This window comes from Macaca mulatta, chromosome 2 (assembly GCF_049350105.2).
Source record: "Macaca mulatta isolate MMU2019108-1 chromosome 2, T2T-MMU8v2.0, whole genome shotgun sequence".
Taxonomy (NCBI): domain Eukaryota; kingdom Metazoa; phylum Chordata; class Mammalia; order Primates; family Cercopithecidae; genus Macaca; species Macaca mulatta.
In genome coordinates, this window is record NC_133407.1 from 79,292,040 (window position 1) to 79,314,001 (window position 21,962).

General features: G+C 35.4%; 1 protein-coding gene across 4 annotated transcripts in view; it reads right to left on the reverse strand.

Moving 5' to 3' along the window:
* Window positions 1-1,180: 1,180 nt before the first annotated feature.
* Window positions 1,181-21,962, reverse strand: part of PDCD10 (programmed cell death 10) — a 51,659-nt gene continuing 30,877 nt past the window's right edge. For 3 of the 4 annotated variants that reach the window (XM_015131606.3, XM_077990274.1, XM_077990275.1), the window contains 5 exons: window positions 14,603-14,720; window positions 13,181-13,307; window positions 4,964-5,042; window positions 4,582-4,664; window positions 1,181-1,664 (listed from right to left, as the gene is read on the reverse strand). In XM_015131606.3, coding sequence (XP_014987092.1) covers window positions 1,583-1,664; window positions 4,582-4,664; window positions 4,964-5,042; window positions 13,181-13,307; window positions 14,603-14,720 — 489 coding nt within the window. In that variant the 3' untranslated portion in view covers window positions 1,181-1,582. 4 annotated transcript variants of the gene reach the window in all.

Sequence of the window (21,962 nt, forward strand, 5' to 3'; positions counted from 1 at the left end):
TTAATTAAGAGATTTCATCCAATTGCCTTTTTTTTTTTTTTTTTTTTTTTGCTCCTTTCAATATATTTTCCATTTACATTTAACAGGATATTTTACTTTTATGGTGCCAATGATGATAATTCTTTAAAAATCTGTTTTTGGCCAGGTGCGGTGGCTCAAGCCTGTAATCCCAGCGCTTTGGGAGGCTGAGACGGGCGGATCACGAGGTCAGGCGATCAAGACCATCCTGGCTAACACGGTGAAACCCTGTCTCTACTAAAAAAAAAAAACCCAAAAAACTAGCCGGGCGTGGTGCCGGGCGCCTGTAGTCCCAGCTACTGGGGAGGCTGAGGCGGGAGAATGGCGTAAACCCGGGAGGCGGAGCTTGCAGTGAGCTGAGATCCGGCCACTGCACTCCAGCCTGGGCGACAGAGCGAGCCTCCATCTCAAAAAAAAAAATCTGTTTTTTAAAATGGAGAAAAAATAAAATAACTGAGTTGCATAACAGCAAAAAAAATATACTGCCCACAGAAACTTAGTTTAACATCTAAAATCTTTATAAAAGATAAAGAAATTCTGATTCTTCCCTTTATTTTATAATTGAAAAATGAAACCACTTAACATGAACACTTGATACATTATTTCCTTAAAACTTCTCTATGGTGAAATAAAACTGTACCTAGTTGAAGAGTGTATAGAATGTTAACACTCATGACAATTTCAATCCAACCACTGATATAGCTTCAAATTACTATTAATTGTGGCTATTTTTTGGGGGGAAAAATGTGCAAAGCTTATGAGGGCCCAGTATACGAAAGGCTTAATTTTTAAGAGTCAAATCTACATTTGTAACAAGAGTTCAAAAAGTGGCATTATAGTGCAGAAACACTAGAAAATGCCATCTCTTACACATAAGTCTTTTAAAACAGGTTGGAAATCATATAAAAATACTCAGTACCTTATAAGTAATAATTAACAAAAATATTTCCATTGACTACTCTGTGTCCAAAGTGATTAAGGACAAAAATAGAAATTCTTGTTTCTTTATTATTTGATAAACTGCTGATAAGCTCCCGTTAGAAGTTTTTTAGACATTACACCAAGTTGTCTTGGTCTTCTGATCATATATATATATACACACACATATATATATATATGTACACACACATATATATATGCATTTTTTTCAAGTAAAGAAATGTTTAACAGATGTAAACTATTTATTGAATATTTGCCACCAAATATTGTTAAATACATTATCTTGCAGCATATCGCTTTCAAGTTAAAATGTCAGAAACAAACACCAATATTTACAATTCTTTTAAGGAATGTTATATAATGACACATTAAGGCGTAAATTCTTTTGGCTTATAATTCTTAAAAGAATGATAATAGCAAAAGTGATGCAAAATCTTCAGTGTGAGATTATGATTAAGCTACATTTTACAAAAATATGGTGTAAGATGGCAATAATCCCATTCAACATCCTGGATTAGATCCCTTCAGGAGGGACTGATAATTTATACAGTCAAACTTTAAAATTTACAGATAAAGGCAGTTCAATACTGCCACTGAGAAGTACATCTCTTAACATATACAACTTTCAGGCCACAGTTTTGAAGGTCTGAAGTATTAAGTTGGTTTGATGAATTAGTCGGTTGGCACTTATGAACACATTTATTGCCCTGTTTAAAAAGAAAAGAATAAGCATTAATTTCATCCAAAAAATTCACCCTTTTAAGATTTATACTATTAAAAGTAGCAATGAAATCAATTTAAGAAAAAAAAAAAAAGACAAGTTAGTATTGAGTATTAAAACTTTTATTCCAATTTAGGATTTAATAGTCTTGCATCATTTTAAACTATCTAGTAATTACTGCCCCCTGGTGGTTCTGACTGGCAATAAAATGTTGGAGGGCTGGTAATGATAGGTGGTGCCTCAACAACCCAGTTCATTTATAGGTGGAACAAGTTAACTGGCCAAAAGGAGGATTCAGATGTGGTCTCCAGCTGTGGTTTCATAGAAGTTAACAAGTAAAATCTAGCAAAGTATCATAATCTCAAAATCTGTAATTAATGGGCATAATTAATTAATGGGCATAATACTCAAGAAAAAGTTAGTTACTTCTAATCTGATTCATCCCACTTATCTCCTTAAAAAAGAGGTAGAAATTCTAAACGACAAACTACTACAAACTACTTTTACTATAAACATATTTTTACAACAAAATAATCATGCAGTTTCAAAATCTGGGAGCTGACAACATATAAAAATATATTCTTTAAAATTGGCTTTGAGCTCCATCCTATTCTCCTAATGGCTCATCTTCATGTGGCTGGAACACAGAGCTGACGCCCTAGTCCCATTGTGTGGCCTTAATAGTTTCCTAGTATCATATCTAGCATGTACCTGCATCCTAGACATTTCTCAAAAGAGAATGTCCAGGGACTGGACCCGGTGGCTCACACCTGTAATCCCACCACTTTGGGAGGCCAAGGTGGGTGGATCATGAGGTATCTCAGAGTTTGAGACCAGCCTGGCAAACATGGTGAAACCCTGTCTCTACTAAAAATACAAAAATTAGCCGGGCATAGTGGCATGTGTCTATAATCCCAGCTCCGGAGGCTGAGGCAGGAGAATTGCTTGAATCTGGGAGTCGGAAGTTGCAGTGAGGCCAGATCGTGCCACTGCACTCCAGTCTGGGCAACAGAGCAAGACTCTGTCTCAAAAAAAAAAAAAAAAAAAAAAAAAGAGAGAGAAGGGCCAGAAAGAAATGGATGCAAATTCATTTCTGCAAATCCATCCCCCTACTGAAAGATGGCCTAAAGATCAGGCTCTATCAATAATTTTCTGTTTTGAGGAAACAGGTATAAAACTCACAGCACATTACTGATACACAAATAACTGGAATTTTAAAAAGCTGCTGAATGGAGAGAAAGTATTAGCAAGGAGACTGCATCCATATGCAGAGTAAATAATTTCAATTAATTAATGAAAATTAGGCTTTAAATTAATGTCTACCTTTCATTGTGCTTATTCCGTAACAGTAATTTAAAATCAGAAACAATAATCCCATCATGTAAATTATTATTTTAATGTGTTTTTGGTTATTTGAGCTTAGCATAAATCAAGAAAAAAACAAGTTTATTTTCAAAACACAAATGCCAGCTTATTAAACTAAGTCATCAAGGAGCATTTCCCTTAGACAACCTGTGTACGGAACACCACCACAAAACAAATCATAAAATTTAGCTCAGTAATCTCTAATTTGTAATATAAATGTAAATACTTCAACCTGGGTGAACGGTTAAAAATGACTCTGAAAATTAACAGAATTCTATCTAATGTATTTTTATCATTTTAAATATTACTACAATAATACTGTAACGATGTGACATGAATATAGAGATCTTAAAACCTGTATAGTAGGATGGGATGATTGAGGTCTCTATTTAGATTACTTTTCTGACTTTAAGCACTGTTAAAAAATAATCTTGTTGAAAAAATTCTCACATTTGACATGAAGTGCAAAAAACTACCTATATGGCCAGACTTTGCATCAGCTTATACATTATACGTATGCATGTATGTATGTTAAAATATATAAAATCTCTTGGTTTTCTATAGTGCATTACAACCAATTATATGTAAATTAAAAACTAATGTATAATTTACATTTTAGTATATTTCCTATTTTATAGAATGATGCTGTGAAAGCCTCTTTCCAGGACAGTGGGTCAAAACCCTTACAGCCCTTTAAAAACATCTGGGGCACTTTTACAAAACATCTAAACCCTGGCTCCACTCCCAGCAACTGAATCAGAATCTCTGCAGGTGGGGCCTAGGCTATGGGAATTTTTTTAAAACTGTCCTCAAGTGACTCTATTGCACAGAAAGGATTGACAACATTGCTTTAACTTTAGTGCAGTAGTTCTCAATAGACCTGTAATGTCAGTATTATCTGAAAATTTCTAAGAAATGCAAATACCTGCTCCATCCTAGACCTGCGAAATCAGAAATTCTAGAAGTGGGACTCTCGAGCAATCTGCAATTTGAGCTGTAACACGTCCTCCAGATGACTCTGATGCTACTAATGTTTGAGAACCACTGTTTCAGGAGTGTATAAAGTAGGCCAATGAACTAAAATTGCTTTTACATTTTTAAATGGTAAAAAAAAAAAAAAAAAAAAAAAATCAAAAGAAGAATATATGACAGGTAAAAATTATTTCAAGATACTGAAATTTGAATCTTGTATAAAGTTTTAGTAAAAAACAGTCACACCCTCTTGTCTGTATATTGTCTATGGCTTGTTTCTGTAGTACAACGGCAGAGATGAGGTGGATAACGGCCAACAGGCCCACCAAATCTAACATATTTACTATCTGGCTCTTTTCAGAAAGCATCTGGTAACTCCTGCTGTAGAAAGGAGTTATAGCCAGATTAGCAACCACATTCATTTCCTATTGTTAGTGGAATGCCTTGAATATCAGTTGCCTGGAGTACTAATAAAGTAAAAGGGCTTAATTTATATGGTTTTCATACCATATAAAACCACATAATCTATTTAATTTTAAAAGTAAAGGATAAATTACAGTACTTACTTGCCATCTTTAAAATACGTTTTCAGAGTATCACTGAAACTTTTGGAGTACTTTACAAATTCTTTCTTTTGGTGTTCAAGTGCCTACAGCCACAAAATACAGTAAGAAAAAAAAAGTACTGAATAAGAGAAATAATCACAACAGCCAAAGGCAAGGACAGGAGATTACACAGGATATGGGATGCACTTTATATGAATATTACTAATAAGCAATTGTGGAATATTTACTTTTAAATAAAAAGGCATATTTAAATCCAAGAATAACTCAATGGTTAATGACACAAAACTATTTCCAACAATCAATCCTATTTTCAAGTCAATAAAACAACTAGGCATAAACCAGCATCTAGGGTGTCAGCTAGCAAGGCTTCTACTAAACGTACCCTGCGGTTCTGGTATTGATATTTCTTGAAGACGTTATTCACTGTATCAAGAAGTTCTTTTATTGCACTAGCTATATCCCTGTTGGGAAAAGAATAAAGAGTATCAGCTGCATTTGAAAGAAATTTGTGAGAGAAAACATCAGTTACATTTGAAAGAAATTAAGTACACTCTTAATCTAATCACAGTACACTCTTAATTATGGTAAGTGCACTCACTTCATGAATAGCCAGCCTTTTTGGCTAGCTGGTTGGAGTTGGGGTTTTAGCCTGTACCCCTCTGTAATCCTGATTCTCTTGCACTGCTGACCAAAGGTTGCCAACCAAAACCAACTTTCTCAAATCAATCACATTTCATTAAGCATTCCTTACTCAAATTTAGAAAAGGATAAACATTACCTATGTCTGTCTTTCCCCATTTTAAATTTTTCCTCTGCTCTAATGTAGCTAAATTCAAGCTACCACGTTCTCCACTTTTGTTATTTGAACAATGAACAATTTTATGATATTCTGCATGACATATAACTCAATTCTGTATTTAACGACGCTGTATGCTAGATACCTATTAGTTTTGATGTTTAACATAAAATATTTCCTCCTCAGAAAATACTCCTCTCCCCTGAGGAAATACTCCTCCTCCTTTACTCTTTTATAGACACTTTTAGCTTCTATCTAGCAACCAAATATCCTCCTCTTTCAAACACTTGCTGTCAGCCACTATTCCCTTTGGAAAATATAATATTTAAATTACTGGGGGAGACATCACCACAATATTCTTCCACTTTAACCTTTCTGGCAATCATCCTTTGACTATATATGCATCATCACCTCCCTCCCCTTTCAAAAGAAACAAAAGGAAGAAATCAATAATTCTCATTTGAGTGTTCTTCCTATCCACGCACCATTTTTTTCTGAATTTGTTTTATTTTTGCCTTTCTGTCTAGCCCCTTTTGATTTCCACATTTTAACCTCATGGCAATTTTTTTCTATCAAATTGAACTTTATGTAATTCTGCATTCTCAAACAGTCTCATTCTCTACGACAAACCTTTTTCAAAACCATTCTCTTAGCTGTTAGTCACAACAAAAACTTCAAATGCAATGCAACTGTGAAGAAATGAATAAGATAGAAATCTGCACCATCCTAAACATAACATTTTATTACTAATACTAATTATAAATGCCAGATTTCAGTTATTTCCTATCTAAAACATTTCAACATTCCTATTTCAAGGGGAAAAAATCCTCAGTGTCCAGGTTTCTGTGTGCATGTGGGTGTTTCCCAGCATGTTTTTCAGTAAATAAGCATGTAGAAATTTTAAGAATTAAAAGCATACAGAATTTTGATATTTTAAAAAAAGTATTTTAGAGTACTCCGAAGTAGTAATTACATTTTCATTAATTATTTCAATAATACTTTACTTATTACCTCTCTCAGGTCAAACACTGGTATTAGGCTGAAACACTGAAATATTACATATTCAAGTAGGACAATAAGTCTTACATAAATGCTATCTAATTTTTTTTTTTTTTTGCCTCTGGTTTAGTAATAGCAGTTTTTAATTAGATAACTATTCCTTTCATTTATGGCTTAAGCAAGTTGAATCTTTGTATACTGGTGTGATGGACATAAACCCACCATTGTTTAATAAAATGCTGTCATAGGACTATTCTGTGAGAAAAATTACAATTTCAATAAACAAAAAATGTCAAATCTCCAAATATGCAAGCTTCTCCAAATCCACAATGGAGTTACTTAAAATGGAATATAATGGAGCAAATTACATAGTGATCAGACAGAAGTTTATACAGTCTCACTTTGTAGTGTATTTCAATATTCCACTGAAGAGGAATAAAACGTGTTTCCAGGGCTAGTCATCAAGATGAACATAAGTTTGATATGCAACAACAATGCCTGGATTCTACAAGTCAAAAGAGTGGGTCTGAAAAATGCTGCCTCATGCACCTAGGGAGACAGAAAGACGAGAGGAGAAGGGAGGGTTTTGCTGGACAAAAAAAGACAGACATGCTGATAAATACTGGAAATCTCTACTTTAAAAGGGGGTGTGAGGAGGCGCAACTCCTCAGGTGACTGCTGATGAGGCAGGTTTGAAAACTTGCAGCTAAGGTTTAACGCCTTATTGGAACACAGCTCTCTGTCAGCCAAGGCTGTTTATTCCTAAGCCTGGCCTTCTGTTTGGACATGAGGCAAAAGACTGTTAAATGCCTACCAAATTGTAGAAAAAATGTTCTCTAGAAACAATCTGCAGAATGTATGTCAAATATTATGTTATCCATATGTACACAGAAAAGTATTTTCATTTATGGCACCAAGGTGTGCACATAAGGAAGCTAAATTATCTTAGTAATTACCAGAGAGTTTGTTTCCTATAAGAGAAAATACTGTCACAAAAAAACCACTACAGACAATTAACCAGATAAAGAACTGAGAAAAAACTTGAGGGTAAAATAAATATCACATAACTAATGAATGCGGCTTGGTGCAGATGAATTCTGTGATAAGAGGCAGATAGTATGAGCAGGAGGAACTTAGCACCAACCTAATAGTTAGGGCAGCTGTGCAAAACATACACTGAAAGACAAAGCCTTCAGATGAAACGTAAACAGACATCTTATCAAAAAACTGCATGGAAAAGTAGTTTCTAATCATGCCACCCAAATGTGCATGATACGTGTTTATGCAAATCCGCTAATGAAAGGGAATCCCTGTGCTTTGAGTTGAGTTTGGTTTAGACTGGAAAACTCTGAAAAAATCTATTCTGGACCCTTCATGAAAATCCTAACTTAAAACAAATAAACCTTACTGAATTTTCACCTAAGAATATGCAAATGTAGATTACAAACAGTAAATAAATGCCTGGCTTTTTTATTTTGGTCTGTTAAATTACGAGTCTCCACTAGTTTTCCATTAGTTCAGATGTACTGGATTTCAAATTAATTTTACAAAACATTTGCATAGCTCAAATGTACTCAGGCACACACATTCACTGATCAAAAGGCCTTTTAAAATCCCAGCACTTTGGGATGCCGAGATGGGCAGATCACGAGGTCAGGAGATCGAGACCATCCTGGCTAACACGGTGAAACCCCGTCTCTACTAAAAAATACAAAAAACTAGCCGGGCGAGGTGGCGGGCGCCTGTAGTCCCAGCTACTCAGGAGGCTGAGGCAGGAGAATGGCGTAAACCCGGGAGGCGGAGCTTGCAGTGAGCTGAGATCTGGCCACTGCACTCCAGCCTGGGCGACAGAGCGAGACTCCGTCTCAAAAAAAAAAAAAAAAAAAAAAAAAAGGCCTTTTAAAATATTTGCTGGATCATTTTTCCTAATCAACTCCGTTGAGAAAAGGGAGGAAAATTCTCATTTCACAACGCTATTATAGCATGTACTGTTGAATGTATGCTAGGTTCTGTGCTAGGCACTTCATGTACATAATTTCTTTCAATTCTCCCAAGTCATTATCCTTACTTTCAGAGGCACAAACTAAAATGACAGAAGTTAAGCAACTTATATCCAAGGTTACATAGCTAAATGTTGGAATGGAGATTCAAATCTAGGTCTGCTAATATATTCAAAACTGCCTGAATATTTATTAGGTGTCAGGAATCTTTTTTACTTGTACTTTGATACAATCTACAGCATCACCTATAGTACTTGGTGTAATATGTGTATGACATATGCTTACTGAAAAATGTTGCTAAAGTGAATAAAGGGGATAACTACCTTAGATACAAGAAAGTAAAATATTTGAGAAATGCCTAAAGGAGAAATAATTTTCTATCTTGGTGCAATTTTATCCACTAATTTGTCAATTAATAGTGGTAAGAACATATATGAAAATGTACCAATATATGACAGTATACAAATAATTATACCTTAGCCTATCTATGCTATTCATATGTGGTTGAATTTTAGTCTCAGAAATAACATACATATCAACAAACTTGCCAGGGTAAATTATCCCTCCTCAAATGGTTAGGAAGTAAATTTTCATTGCCACCATTACCCTTAATTCAATCATGCTAAATGAGTACACTCTAGACAACAGAACTGAAGTATTATTACTCCCTCATAAATGAAACAACATCCTACAGAAAGTCTCTGTCAATGATTATGGACAAGACTCTTAAGCTCAATTTCCTTATGACTAAAATGTGCTGTTAATAATGTGGTTTTCAAACGGTAGCTCCCTAGAGTCACGGTTTAGCAGAGATGTCTCAGGGACTCTGTAGGGGGAAAGAGGATGTCAAAGTGACAGGATGAGGGCTCTGGGCCTACACTTCTATCTCAGCTTCAACCACAACACCGTTATCTCTCTCATGTACTGGCATCCTATGTTAAAATATCCTTTATCACATTTCTTTCAAATGGCAGAAACTTTATTTTTCAATCTCCAAATTAGATCAACATTGTAAATCGATGATTGGGAAACAGCAGTGAACTTGGCGTTAGGTTGCCTGGGTTCAAATCCAGCTCTACCACTTAATAGGTAAGGTCTGTGGCCTTACCTAATTTTCTGTGCCTGCTTCAATTTCCTCACTTGTTACTGGGTTGTTGTGATAAGTAAATATATGTAAAATGATTAAAATAGTGCTTAGCATATAATAAGTACTATATAAGTGATTGCTATTAAGATGACATTGATTATATAAATGTACTTTGATGATGTGAAGCAAAATCTGCTGCAAATATTATTTTAAATGTCAAATCTTCATAGAAATGTATCATGGCTCATCAACAAGTCCATGATTATCAATGCAAATGAAAACTTACCAAATTATTTGAAAACTTTAGAAATAAATAGTCTAAACAATCAAGTTTGGGATCATTGACTTTATCCTTTTACAGGCCAAACATATTTACTTTATACACAGCGAGTACCCCTTAAATGAAATGCTTGAGACCAGAAGTCTTTAGACTTGGGGATGAGGCCCAAGTATAAACATGAAATTCATTTATGTTTTATAAAGTGCATCCATATATGCATATATGTTGTGCATAAAATAAAGTTTTGATTGTGTTTTGCCTACAATCCATCCATCACATGAGGTCAGACGTGGAATTTTCCACTTATGGTGTCATGTCACGGTGCTCAGAAAGTTTCGGATTTTGGAGCATTTAGAATTTCTGATGTTCAAATTAGGGATGCTCAACTTGTACCAGATTAAAAATAAAACTCCATAAACAGTGGATTACCTTCCCCCTTCACATATTAAAAGCAGAAAAGGAAGCTGGGGCTTTCCTATAGGAAAGGTAGAATACAAAAAAAACCCCATAGGCTGGGTGCGGTGGTTCATGCCTGTAATCCCAGCACTTTAGGAGGCCGAGGTGGGTGGCTCACAAAGTCAGGAGATTGAGACCATCCTGGCTAACACGGTGAAACCCCGTCTCTACTAAAAATACAAAATATTAGCCGAGCATGGTGGCGGGCACCTGTAGTCCCAGCTACTTGGGAGGCTGAAGTAGGAGAATGGTGTGAACCTAGCAGGTGGAGCTTGCAGTGAGCCAAGATAGCACCACTGCACTCCAGCCTGGGCGACACAGCAAGACTCGGTCTCGAAAAAACAAAAACAAAAACCCAACAAACAAATAAAAAAATCCTTAGGGTTTGTCCCTTGTGACACAGATTTTGGCTATTCAATTAAAAGCCTTTTTCACATTCCTGGTACTTAATTATTGTCAAAGAGTAGGGTCATTCCTTGATAGCTGGGTGGCATACCTATCACACACCATTATTTTCTAGGGGACATATTCCTCTCTTTATGTGACTCAAAAGATAGTATCCAAACTAGCTAGGTATCCAAACAAGCTAAAATAGCATTTCTCAATGTGAACGACAAAGAATACTATTTTCAAAAGATGAATGTTTTCTTTTTCTTTCATAATTGAGATTTTATCTGTTGTGTTGAGGATCAGTACACAGACATTTCAACTTGTACACAATTCTGAACATACGTACTGCAAAATCTAAAAAGCCACGTATCCTTATTATTCTTTAAAGTTATTCCAGTGACTTTCCAGCTTACAACTGAGGCAAAATTTCCTTCAGAGGCTATCAAGTACCAGTACCTTCAAATGTTGATAAGCTGTCACATACATCCCACCAATTCACAATTTAATAGCATATACACTATATACTTTAATCTTTCACAGCACATTAACAAAATTATTAGAAAAACAGGACTACCATGACCAAAGATGTTACAGAGTGCACACAATTCTGAAAGGGAGAGCCAGGCTCAAGGAGTGGTTTGCCCAAGGAAATAATTCCACTAAAAAACAACAGGAAGAAGTAATTTAAGGTCAGGTGTGGTGGCTCTCTCCTGTAATCCCAACACTTTAGGAGGCCAAGGCAGGAGGATCACTTGAGCTTTGAAGCTAGAGACCAGCTAGGGAAATGTAGGGAGACGTGGTATCTATTAAATATCAAAAAAAAAAAAAAAAAAAAAAATTAGCCTAGTGTGGTGGTGTACACTAGTAGTCCTAGCTACTCAGGAGGCTGAGGTGGAAGGATTGCTTGAGCCCAGGAGGTTGAGGGTGCAGTAGGTTATGATCACGCCACTGCAGTTCAGCCTGGGTGACAGAGTGAGTAATTAAAAATGTTCAAGACATTAAACGCAGCACTGCAACTCCACTTTGCCATTTAGTATGCTTTGTATTATGGGATATAAAAACTAACCACCCATTTATGGAATGTTAAGCTGACACCCATAACAATCAAGGCTTCCCATAATTCAATATCCAACATTATTTTCTCATTGTACCAAAAAATAACCACAAATTACATTATTTCACCTCTTAAAAAAAAAAAGCATTTACACCGAAAAAATGGGATGAGGTGGAATTTACTCCTTAAATGTTTCTAGAGTTACTAAAAAACTTGCATTTACAACATAGTTGATAAAAATATTCCTCTGGATTATGTAAGAAGAGAGACGGGGAACCACTGATAAGACATGGTATGCGATATTAATCAGACTGGGCTTCTTTCTCTCCTGCTTCAGAGGCTGGACTCTCTTCAGTTTTAGTTTTTCTGTTTTCCGCAGGTAAATATTCTTGGTTAGCCACTTTGGCCTGTTTTCACTTTGCTATTCTTTTCTTTTGTTTGCGCTTTTTTACCTGAAGATTTATCCTATCCTGCTACCCTTTGGGGATTCATTTCCACTACTGAAAGAGCAGGTTTAGCTGACAACCATATCCATCTCCTTCTGGGCTTTTCCTTCACTGTCCTGTCAGCTGAGCTGACAGTCCTCTTGGGCATCCTGGAAGTGGGGAAGGCACATATCGGATGCATGTGGGCCAAGGCATACTGAGGGCCTTCATGAAGCTGGGCTGCCTGGCTACTGCCACTCCTCCCACTGCCCAATCTCCAAAAGATGAATGTTACTATTTATTCCAATTGAGTCTCCTTAGGTTCTTCAAAGTTACCAAATATGTCAGAGCCTCTTCCAGAAAAAGACCTGTGCTAAATCTCCTTCCCAGTAATATCCACCTATGGTTTCACCAAAACCATGCACTGATAGTGACACTGCAAGTATTTCCAGCTTTGTTTTCTATTCACTGAGGCTGAAGAAAATTATCATACTCTCTAGTTTAAAGATACTTATGTAGGGATTATGTTTTCACCCAATCCCCTACCCTCTCACTCCTCACTGTACTCCAGGAGGGTGTCCCGGGTCTGAGAACTACTTCTCTAGGATGACCCTTCTGCCTGCTGCTCACCAGCCAGCCTCCTGGCCCCTGCATATTCTTGGTCTTATTTAACCTATATCCCCCAAAGGCAAGGATTTAGAGGCTACTTGGTCAGTCTTAGAAAATGCTACTCATGCCTAAGAGTACATTACTTACGTTAATGACTGCTGCCATTTCTGAAATAAAAACAATTTTGGTATCTCTTACTACCAATCTCTAGGATATATCCAGTTTCTCCATTTATCTGACATTTATATTTTCCCATCATTTATGTAGTTCAAACTACATTCCAGTTTACGCACATTTCATTATTGTTTTAAAATTAAACACTCTAAAAAATGTTGTACTCTGAAACCAAATGCCATAAAGTTAATAAAATGCAGTATTTAACAATTCGAGATTTTATTTCAAATTAGCATTTCAAGTTAATGTCATACCAAAATTAAAAAATGTAGATGAATAGTTCCTCGGAAGTACTTTTAAGAAAAGAAACAAAACAAAAAATTGCTTACTTGATTGTCTGCAGAAACCTCACTCTGTCATTGATCTCATCTGGGATCTTACTGAGAATTTGTTTAAGTGCTCGTGCCTTTTCGTTTAGGTCTTGGAATTCTGGCTCTGGTCGCTCAATCATATACTCTGAAAAAATAAATACATAATAAAAAACATCCTGCGACTCTGCCAAATTCACTTCTAAGAATTCCCAATGTTGGTCAAAGGCAGGTGGGGGAGGTGAAAGGCCAGATAAATAGGAAAGACAAGGTTGCAAAGTAGAATTCATTAACATTCGACTTAGTCCAGTAATAACAGCAGGGCTCCCTTCAAGTAAAGTATCAGAAAAAGAAAATACAAATATTTTCAATTTGGGATAAAAGGAAATCCCATGAAATCTTACAAAAAAAAAAAAGCAAACAAACAAACAAAAAAACAGATTGAAAAGGCAGGCTTTACATTTCCCAAGGAAACCTTAAATTAAATAATGAGTGTCATAACTAGCGCAAAGGTAATATCTACTTTCCAATTAGAAAGATTAAAAATTCTAAACCCCTATATTAAATATACATTGCTTCATTATATTAAAACCCCAAATAATCTAATAAAATCTTCTACATATTCTTGAAATCTCACTTAAAAACAAAAACATTAGCACAAATCCAACACACGGGCTGGGATCACAGAACAGCAGTTTTGGAAAGGAGGTTCAATCAGACTTTACCAGATTCATTGCAGACTTGGAAGCATTACAAATCTACCAATTCATCAATATATAATGGCCTAATGGGCTGCAAATGCTCAACTCTAAATAATGATAAGGGCTTTTTTATAATCATGGAATCAGTTAAAATATCTGCTTTTTGTTCTCCCTTAATAATTATGGGAAATCGTGTGTCCACGTTTTTCTAAATTAGTGGGAGAACTTCTACTAAAGTAAAACCAATGTCTAAATAATTTGAAGTAAAAAAATAAGAAAAGCATGGTTATATTGTTCCCTTAAATCTGTGCTTAAAAAAAGATGCTGTACTAAAGTTAAAAAAACAAGCAAACAAAAACCTCATTACTTCCAAACTATTGTTTGCTTAAAGTCAACACATTCCAAATAGCTTTACTAAAAGGTTTTTAGTAAAACTGAAACTCATCAAACATAAAGGGGGAAAAATTAAAGAATGAGGTATAAACAAAGTTCAAGTAATTAAATCTCACAAATATAAAAAGCAAGAAAAACAATTTTTCTATTTTATCTAGATTAGCTTCTACTCCTACTTCTACTATTACCACCACCACCACCACCACCAGCATCATCGTAAGTAAAGGCAGGCGGGGGGTGGGGGGGGGGGAACAGTAGGGAAGGAAGTTCCTTTAGTCAAATAATAATGATTTAGAGGAAGTGCTATTCAACAATTGTATAATTTAAGCAAGGTTCTTCTTTCTGATACCTTCTACATCATCAGCTGCCATACGAAGAAGGGATTCCGTGAAGTTAACTTCTACACTTTTTTTCTCTAAAATTTTCATAATGATGTCTTGTGTGAGACCTGGATTTTCCTTTTCAGCCTATAATAAAGAGAAAACTAGTTTTGAAATACAGATAAGGAATCAACATTTTAAAGCCAAAGTTTAACTGTTTAGAATCTTTTGGGAACGTCTTACACTGATAAGTTTTAAGGGCAGAAATCTTTGTAAAGCAGGTGTCATGATGGCATTCACTAAGGCTTTGTTAGAGCTTGTGCACCCAACTCTTTATTATGACTAAGGTTCCATTTTCCATTTGAATAGAAAGAACTTAGTGTTTTCTATACCTTCTTTACACTCTCTTGCAATTGAATTAATAAAGATATATGGATTAGATATGTTTTAGTAATCTATCAATTACTATTCTCATTACTTGAAATATCTTGAGAATTTTTTAAGCTTTTTTTTTTTTTGAGACGGAGTCTCGCTCTGTCGCCCAGGCTGCAGTGCAGTGGCCGGATCTCAGCTCACTGCAAGCTCCGCCTCCCGGGTTTACACCATTCTCCCGCCTCAGCCACCCGAGTAGCTGGGACTACAGGCGCCCGCCACCTCGCCCGGCTAATTTTTTGTATTTTTTAGTAGAGATGGGGTTTCACCGTGTTAGCCAGGATGGTCTTGATCTCCTGACCTCGTGGTCCGCCCGTCTTGGCCTAATGCACTAATATTGCAATTCAAGGATCAAGCAATAACCCATCTGACTAGCATTTTGCATATTCTTTTCATTTATATTAAGAGAATGCCAGGAAAAATAAAAAAGGATTTACTTCAAAGGTTTTACTGAACCTATATAATAATATCTTAACTATTTTCCCACACAATGATTTTCATTTCCTAGTTTATTTTTGTAGCAAGAATATTTCCTTCACTGGTTTCTAGAACATCATTAAACTTTTACTACCTTTTGAGCTTGTTTCATTGAGTTTGCATTGGTTCTATGTTACTTAGACTTAGACTCCCCAGGACACTAAAATTTTGTAGCCATTTCAAGACTCTGCATAGAGTTCTCAGTTTACCAAAGCCAGAGTTAATTTTCAGATTTCAGTTTTTCCCAGTAAATTCTGTAATCACATTTGATGTTTGTTTCCTTTAGGAAGCCTGCCAATTTTAATCATTATGCTGATGAATTTCCTTTTTGCCCTAATATTAAACAACAAAATAGAAACACAATTTACGATCTTAATCAGAAGACAATCTTTTTGTTTCCTTATGTGTCAAGCACACTTAACCTCTGCCTCTTCAATTCCACTGATTATCACTGCAGATACAGTTTTCTTCTCTTCCTACTGCTCTTTCCATTATAACATCTTGCTTCTCATTAGATCTCAAGTATCAAAAACTGAAGGGTCGTGGGATGAAATGAGAAAAGACAATACAAGCATTTATCTCAATCTCAATCCTGGGATCATTTTAAATGCTGTCAAATACTATTCAGGAAAATCATTTTGATTTTGATAAATGATTAATAACAATAAACTGTGTCTGACTGAACCCTGTTTCTTTTATAGCCTATGATGACTTTTCCTTCCACGTATATTTCAAAAAGAATCTATTTTTTAGCCAGGCATGGTGGGGTGTGGCTGTGGTCCCAGCTACTTGGGAGGTTGAGCCCACGGGTTCGTGGCTCCAGCGAGCTATGATCATGCCACTGCACTCCAGCCTGTGATACAAAAATGACCTGGTCTTAAAAAAAAAACAAAAAAAAACCAAACAAACAAAAACTATGTTTTTTTTTTTAAAAAGGAGTTTCCTTTACAAGATGTCCAAATATGGCTTAAGATGTGTTGTTATAGCATTAATGTGGTGAACTGCCACAAAATTACATCTAATGTAGCATTCGGTAACAATATTTTATCTTATCTAGCAATAAATCTACCTATATAATGAATTACCTTGGGGAGAGGAGGACCATTCTCTATGTGCTTGTAGAACGAAAAAAGAAAAGCATTATTTCTGATTAAGTTATAATGAAGTACTGAAAGGTTTAAATGCTGAAAGTCTGAGAATAAAGTTTTCAATACCAAGTTGCTCTGGAACCCCAAAATGCTAAAGCTAGATCATTACCAAACTCTCGCAGATGTCCCTAACTTTCTCAGTTTTCAGCAGCCTTAGTGCCAAAAGATATACCTCACAGTGCTGTTTATTAAATACTTAGCTCCAAACAACTTAATAAGTATAATGTCCTAACTACTTGGCCTTTAAAAAAATAATACACATGAATTGAAAAAAAACTTTTTACTTCGTTCTTAAATAACTACCATCACTTATTACTGGGATGTGTATGCCTACTGGGCACTTCACAATTTCTCAAACACTGGTCTTAGATCGGACCTTGCCACTCTCATTTCCTCTTGCAGATGTATTTTTTTTCTGGTACTTCTGTTAGATCACAGCACAGGCCAAAAAAACTCCAGCTTCTCAACGATCAAACACCAAGGAAAGCAGGGTAGGACAATCCAATATGCTGAACTGCAAACTATCTCAAGCTAGGAGTCCATACAATGTCAAACAGATGTTGAATACCACCGCACACCTTCAAAATTTTAAAATACTTCGTGGCACCCCTCTGAATTTGCTATGGGCCACCAGGTACCTCAGTACATAGTTTGGAAGGAGTAGTCTTAGTACCTCCTGGCTAAAAACCTGGTTAAGCTAATTCTTATTTTAAAAGCTTGAATTTACCAAATGCCTCTGATTGACAAAATGAGTAAATATGCTCTCATATCAGAGAGACAATCTATGCCTCTAGGTTTTCCCTCAGAATACAATATGAACCCTGTAGGGTGTCTAATCTTTGTAAAGAATCCAGCTGTAAGAAAAAAATAAACCATAGGGCAGTAACATACACTCTTTTGGATCAGTGATTCTCAACCTGGAAGATGGACAACCTATCGGAACCTCTCAGAGAGGATAAGGGGGAGAGGGAATCAAGTAGAATATAGCTGACCCTTGAAGAACTGGTTTTAACTGCTCAGGTCCACTTACATGCAGATACTTTTCAATAAATATACAGGAAAAATTTTTGGAGATCAGCAACAATTTGAAAAAACTTACAAACTGAGTAGCCTATAGTGAAAAAAATAATAAAAACATGTTATGAATGTATAAAATATAGGTATGTACTAGTCTATTTGAGCGTTTACTATCATAAAATAGATACAAATTATTAAAAAGTTAAAACTTATCAAAACTCATATGCAAACCCAGACTATATGGTGTTATTTGCAGTTAAAAGAAATATAAATATACAGACAAAATATTAAATCATAACTGCACAAAATTAACTGTAGTACATATGTATATGTAGTAATTTAGAAGCTACCTCCTGTTGCTATTGCAGTGAGTTCAAGTATTAGTAAGTATATGATTAAAACGCTGTGTGACTCTAATCATCTCCATGTGAACAGTTGATCTCTTCAGCAAACTGCACATCCCAGTACAAAGTAGTATCTCCCAGGCCTCACAAATTTTTTTCATCGTGTTTGCTGCAATACTCTAAACATGGAATAATACCATGGGACCCAACAAAGTGCCAGTAGTGATGCTGGAAGTGTGCTCAAGAAACAAAGTCACAACATTACAAGAAGGTGAAATGCATAATACTGAATTGCTTGAATCCAGCCTAAGACTCACTGTAAGAAAAAAAAAAAAAAAAGGAAATTCATGAAACAAAGTCATTGCTGCAGCTTCATCAGCAGGTTCAAAAACCTTGCATGTTTTGTGAAATACCTTTTTGTCTCCTGTTGAAAATGCAGCTTTTATGTGGGTGCAGGATATCTATAAGAAAGGCATACCTATAGACCTTAATATGACTCAAGAAAAAGCAAACTCATTCTATGACAACTTAAAGCAAAAGTAAAGTCTAAAGCTGAAAAATTTAATGCCAGCCAAGGATAGTTTGATAATTTTAGAAAGAGGTTTTGCTTAAAAAATGTCAAGATAACAGGACACACAGATTCTGCTGACCAAGAGGCAGAAAGTAAGTGGCCACACACCAGTAAGAATATCTTTGAGGAAAAAAAATACCTGCCTGAAAATGTTTTTAATACAGATCAAAGCGCCCCATTCTGAAGGAAAAGACAGCCACAAAGAATATTTATTAGTAAAGCAGAGAAGTGAGCACCAGAATTTAAGGCAGGAAGGGACAGGACAACACTACTGTTCTGTGCAAATGAAGTTCAGTTTATGATCAGGACTGCCCTTATTTATAATGCTGCTAGACCCTCGAGCCTTGAAGGGAAAAGAAAAACACCAGCTTGCAGTCTTGTGGTCGTACAAGAAGACCTAGACAAAGAGAACTCTTGTTCTAGGCTGGTGCCATCAATGCTTTGTTCCTGAAGTTAGAAAGCATTTTGGCAGTAAGGGATGGTCTTTTAAAAAAGTTCTTCTGATTGTGTATATATATCTATAGGGATACTTATATATCTCTAGATAGATTGATATCAGATATATATTAGAGCTATCATATAGCTATCAGAGATATCTACATATGCATACACATATACACATATATATGTGTATGCATATGTATATGAATATGTATATTTAATTAGAGACAAGGTCTTTCTATGTTGCCTAGGCTGGTCTTGAACTTCTGGCCTCTAACCTCACACTTTGGCCTACCAAAGTGCTAGGATTACAATGCACGGGCCTCGGCGCCTAACCTTTCTTTTACTATTATTGTTGTTTAAAAAATTTCTTCTGATACTGGACAATGTCCCTTGCCTCGCGGAACCCCACAAGTTCAACACTGAAAGGTGTCAAAGTGGCCTATTTGTCCCAAAACACCACACCTCTAAATCAGCCTCTACATCAGGGGATCAAGAACCTTTAAGGCTCATTATACATGGAACCATAAGGCCTCTATGGAAAGGGCTGTCAACAATCCTTGGTAGAAAGAACATCATGAAAGTCTGGAAGAATTACACCATTGATGCTATCGCTGTTATAGAAAAACCCATCGAGCCTAAAACAATAAATTTCTGCTGGAGAAAACTGTGTCCACACGTTCTCCACGACTCCATAGGGCTTACAACAGGGACATGGAAATCATGAAAGAGATTGTAGATACGGTAAAAATGGTAGAGGATGAAGGGTTTCAAGATACGGATATCAGAGAAATTTAAGAACTAACAGACGATGAGGAAGAAGACAAAGAAGGAGTGCCAGAAAACGAATGGACATTACACAATCCAGCAGAAAAGTTCTATTTATTCAAGGCTGCTTTATGACATGGACCATTCTATGATATGAGCACTGAAACCAAAGCAAATGCTGGAAAGATTGGTACTGTACAGAAACATTTTTAGAGAAATGACATAGCATATAAGTCAGAAATTAAACATATTTCTGTAAAGTTACACTAAGCGTGCCTGTCTCTCTTGCCTCCCCATCCACCTTCTCTACTTCTGCCATCCCTGAACTAGCAAGACCAACCCCTTCTCTTCTTCCTCCTCCTCAGCCTATTCAATGTGAAAATGACAAGGATGCAGACTATGATGATCCACTTCGCTTATAAATAATAAACATATTTTCTCTTCCTTACAATTTTCTTAATAACATTTTCTTTTCTGTAGCTTAAGAATACAGTATGTAATATATAGGATACACAAAATATATGTTAACTGTTTTTGCTACCAGTAAGATGTTCTGGTCAACAGTAGGCTTTTAGTAGTTAAGATTTTTGGAAGTCAAAACTTATACTCAAATCTTCAACTCTGCAGAGGGTGGGCACCTCTAACCTCCACGTTGTTCAAAGGTTAACTGCATATATATTAAAATATTCAACAGTATTATCTTGGGGAAAAAAACTATTTTAATCCTCTTTTTCCTCCAAATAACAAAAAGTATGATGAAAATTATTGTTGTTGTGGACCAAAAATTGGAAGTATGAATATAATAGATTTCATGACTGGTGAAGTTTCTTTCATCTTTTTCAAAAGTTGTAATTTAAAAAATACAAACATCTTTACATTTTTAACACATGTCCTCCTTCAATTTCACTTGAAATGTAATAAACTAAATGTGATAATTAAAAACACATCAGTGCAAAATTAGTTAATTTGTTTTCTTCCAAAATAAATAATCTATGCCACGGACAATAAACTTTATCCATGGATCAAACCACATCTATCATGGTCACATAATTGTACTTAAGTGTTAAATCATTAGCTTATATGTTAGGATGTTACAAGAAAAACCCTCATGAAATTTATTATTTTATAAATGTCACTGAAGATACTATCTACTCCTTCGAACAGGGTCTTCTTCTCTCTATTCTTGGTATTAGAAAAGCTGAAATACTGACTTTTGTCTTAGCAAAACTACTGTACAGATTACTTTTCCTTCTTCTTTTGGCCACAAAGATGCTTAAGATAGCATCATGCCCCCCTCATGATCAAATATGCCATTCCAAAGTCAAACTGAAACTCAAAGAAGAAAACAACAACAACTAAAAAAAAAGAAAATGATTATGGTGTTGCTTCATTTACCCAATGATTTGGCAGGATGCAATTTAATGAAGCTACTAAATATATATGTACTCACCTTGAATCACAGGGTATAGAATCAAAAAAGCTCTATTGTAACATAGATTATTGTGGTAATATGAGATTCCTAGTGACATGAGCTGTGCTATCAGAAAAGAATGTTATCAATAAACTTGTGTGACATAAAATAAATCAAGCTGAATGGACTTATAGTTTCAATTCCAATTAAAATACAAACGTATTCCACATTTAAACATTAAAATACCTAAAACACAGGTTATTTAAGCTACTGATGGGAAGAAATACGAAAATAAAAATTAAAGTTTTGGGCACCATGATATATATTTGGGATGGAGGACCAGATGAAAGTTTTATATTAAAGAATGCATTCAACATGTATAGTAAGTCTCTAGAGTAGGGCTTTACAACAGAAATGTAATTATCAGCAACAACGATGAGCTACCTATGTAATATTAAGCAGCCACATTTAAAAAAAAGTAAAAAGACACAAGTAAAATTATTTTAATAGTATATCCAAAATATTATCATTTCAACAAGTATTATAAAATACTTATTACTAAGCTAGTTTACTTTCTTTTTCTTACATGAAGTCTTCAAAATCTGTGTGTATTTTAACTTGGAACATATCTTGATCTGACCTAGTCTTATTTTAAATGGTCAAAAGCAACATGTGGCTAGTGATAACCCACTGAACAGCTCAGGTCCAAAGACAAGGAAATAATTTATTTTGAGTGACTTAACTGTATATCCTCAAAGTATATTTAATTCACCATATTTG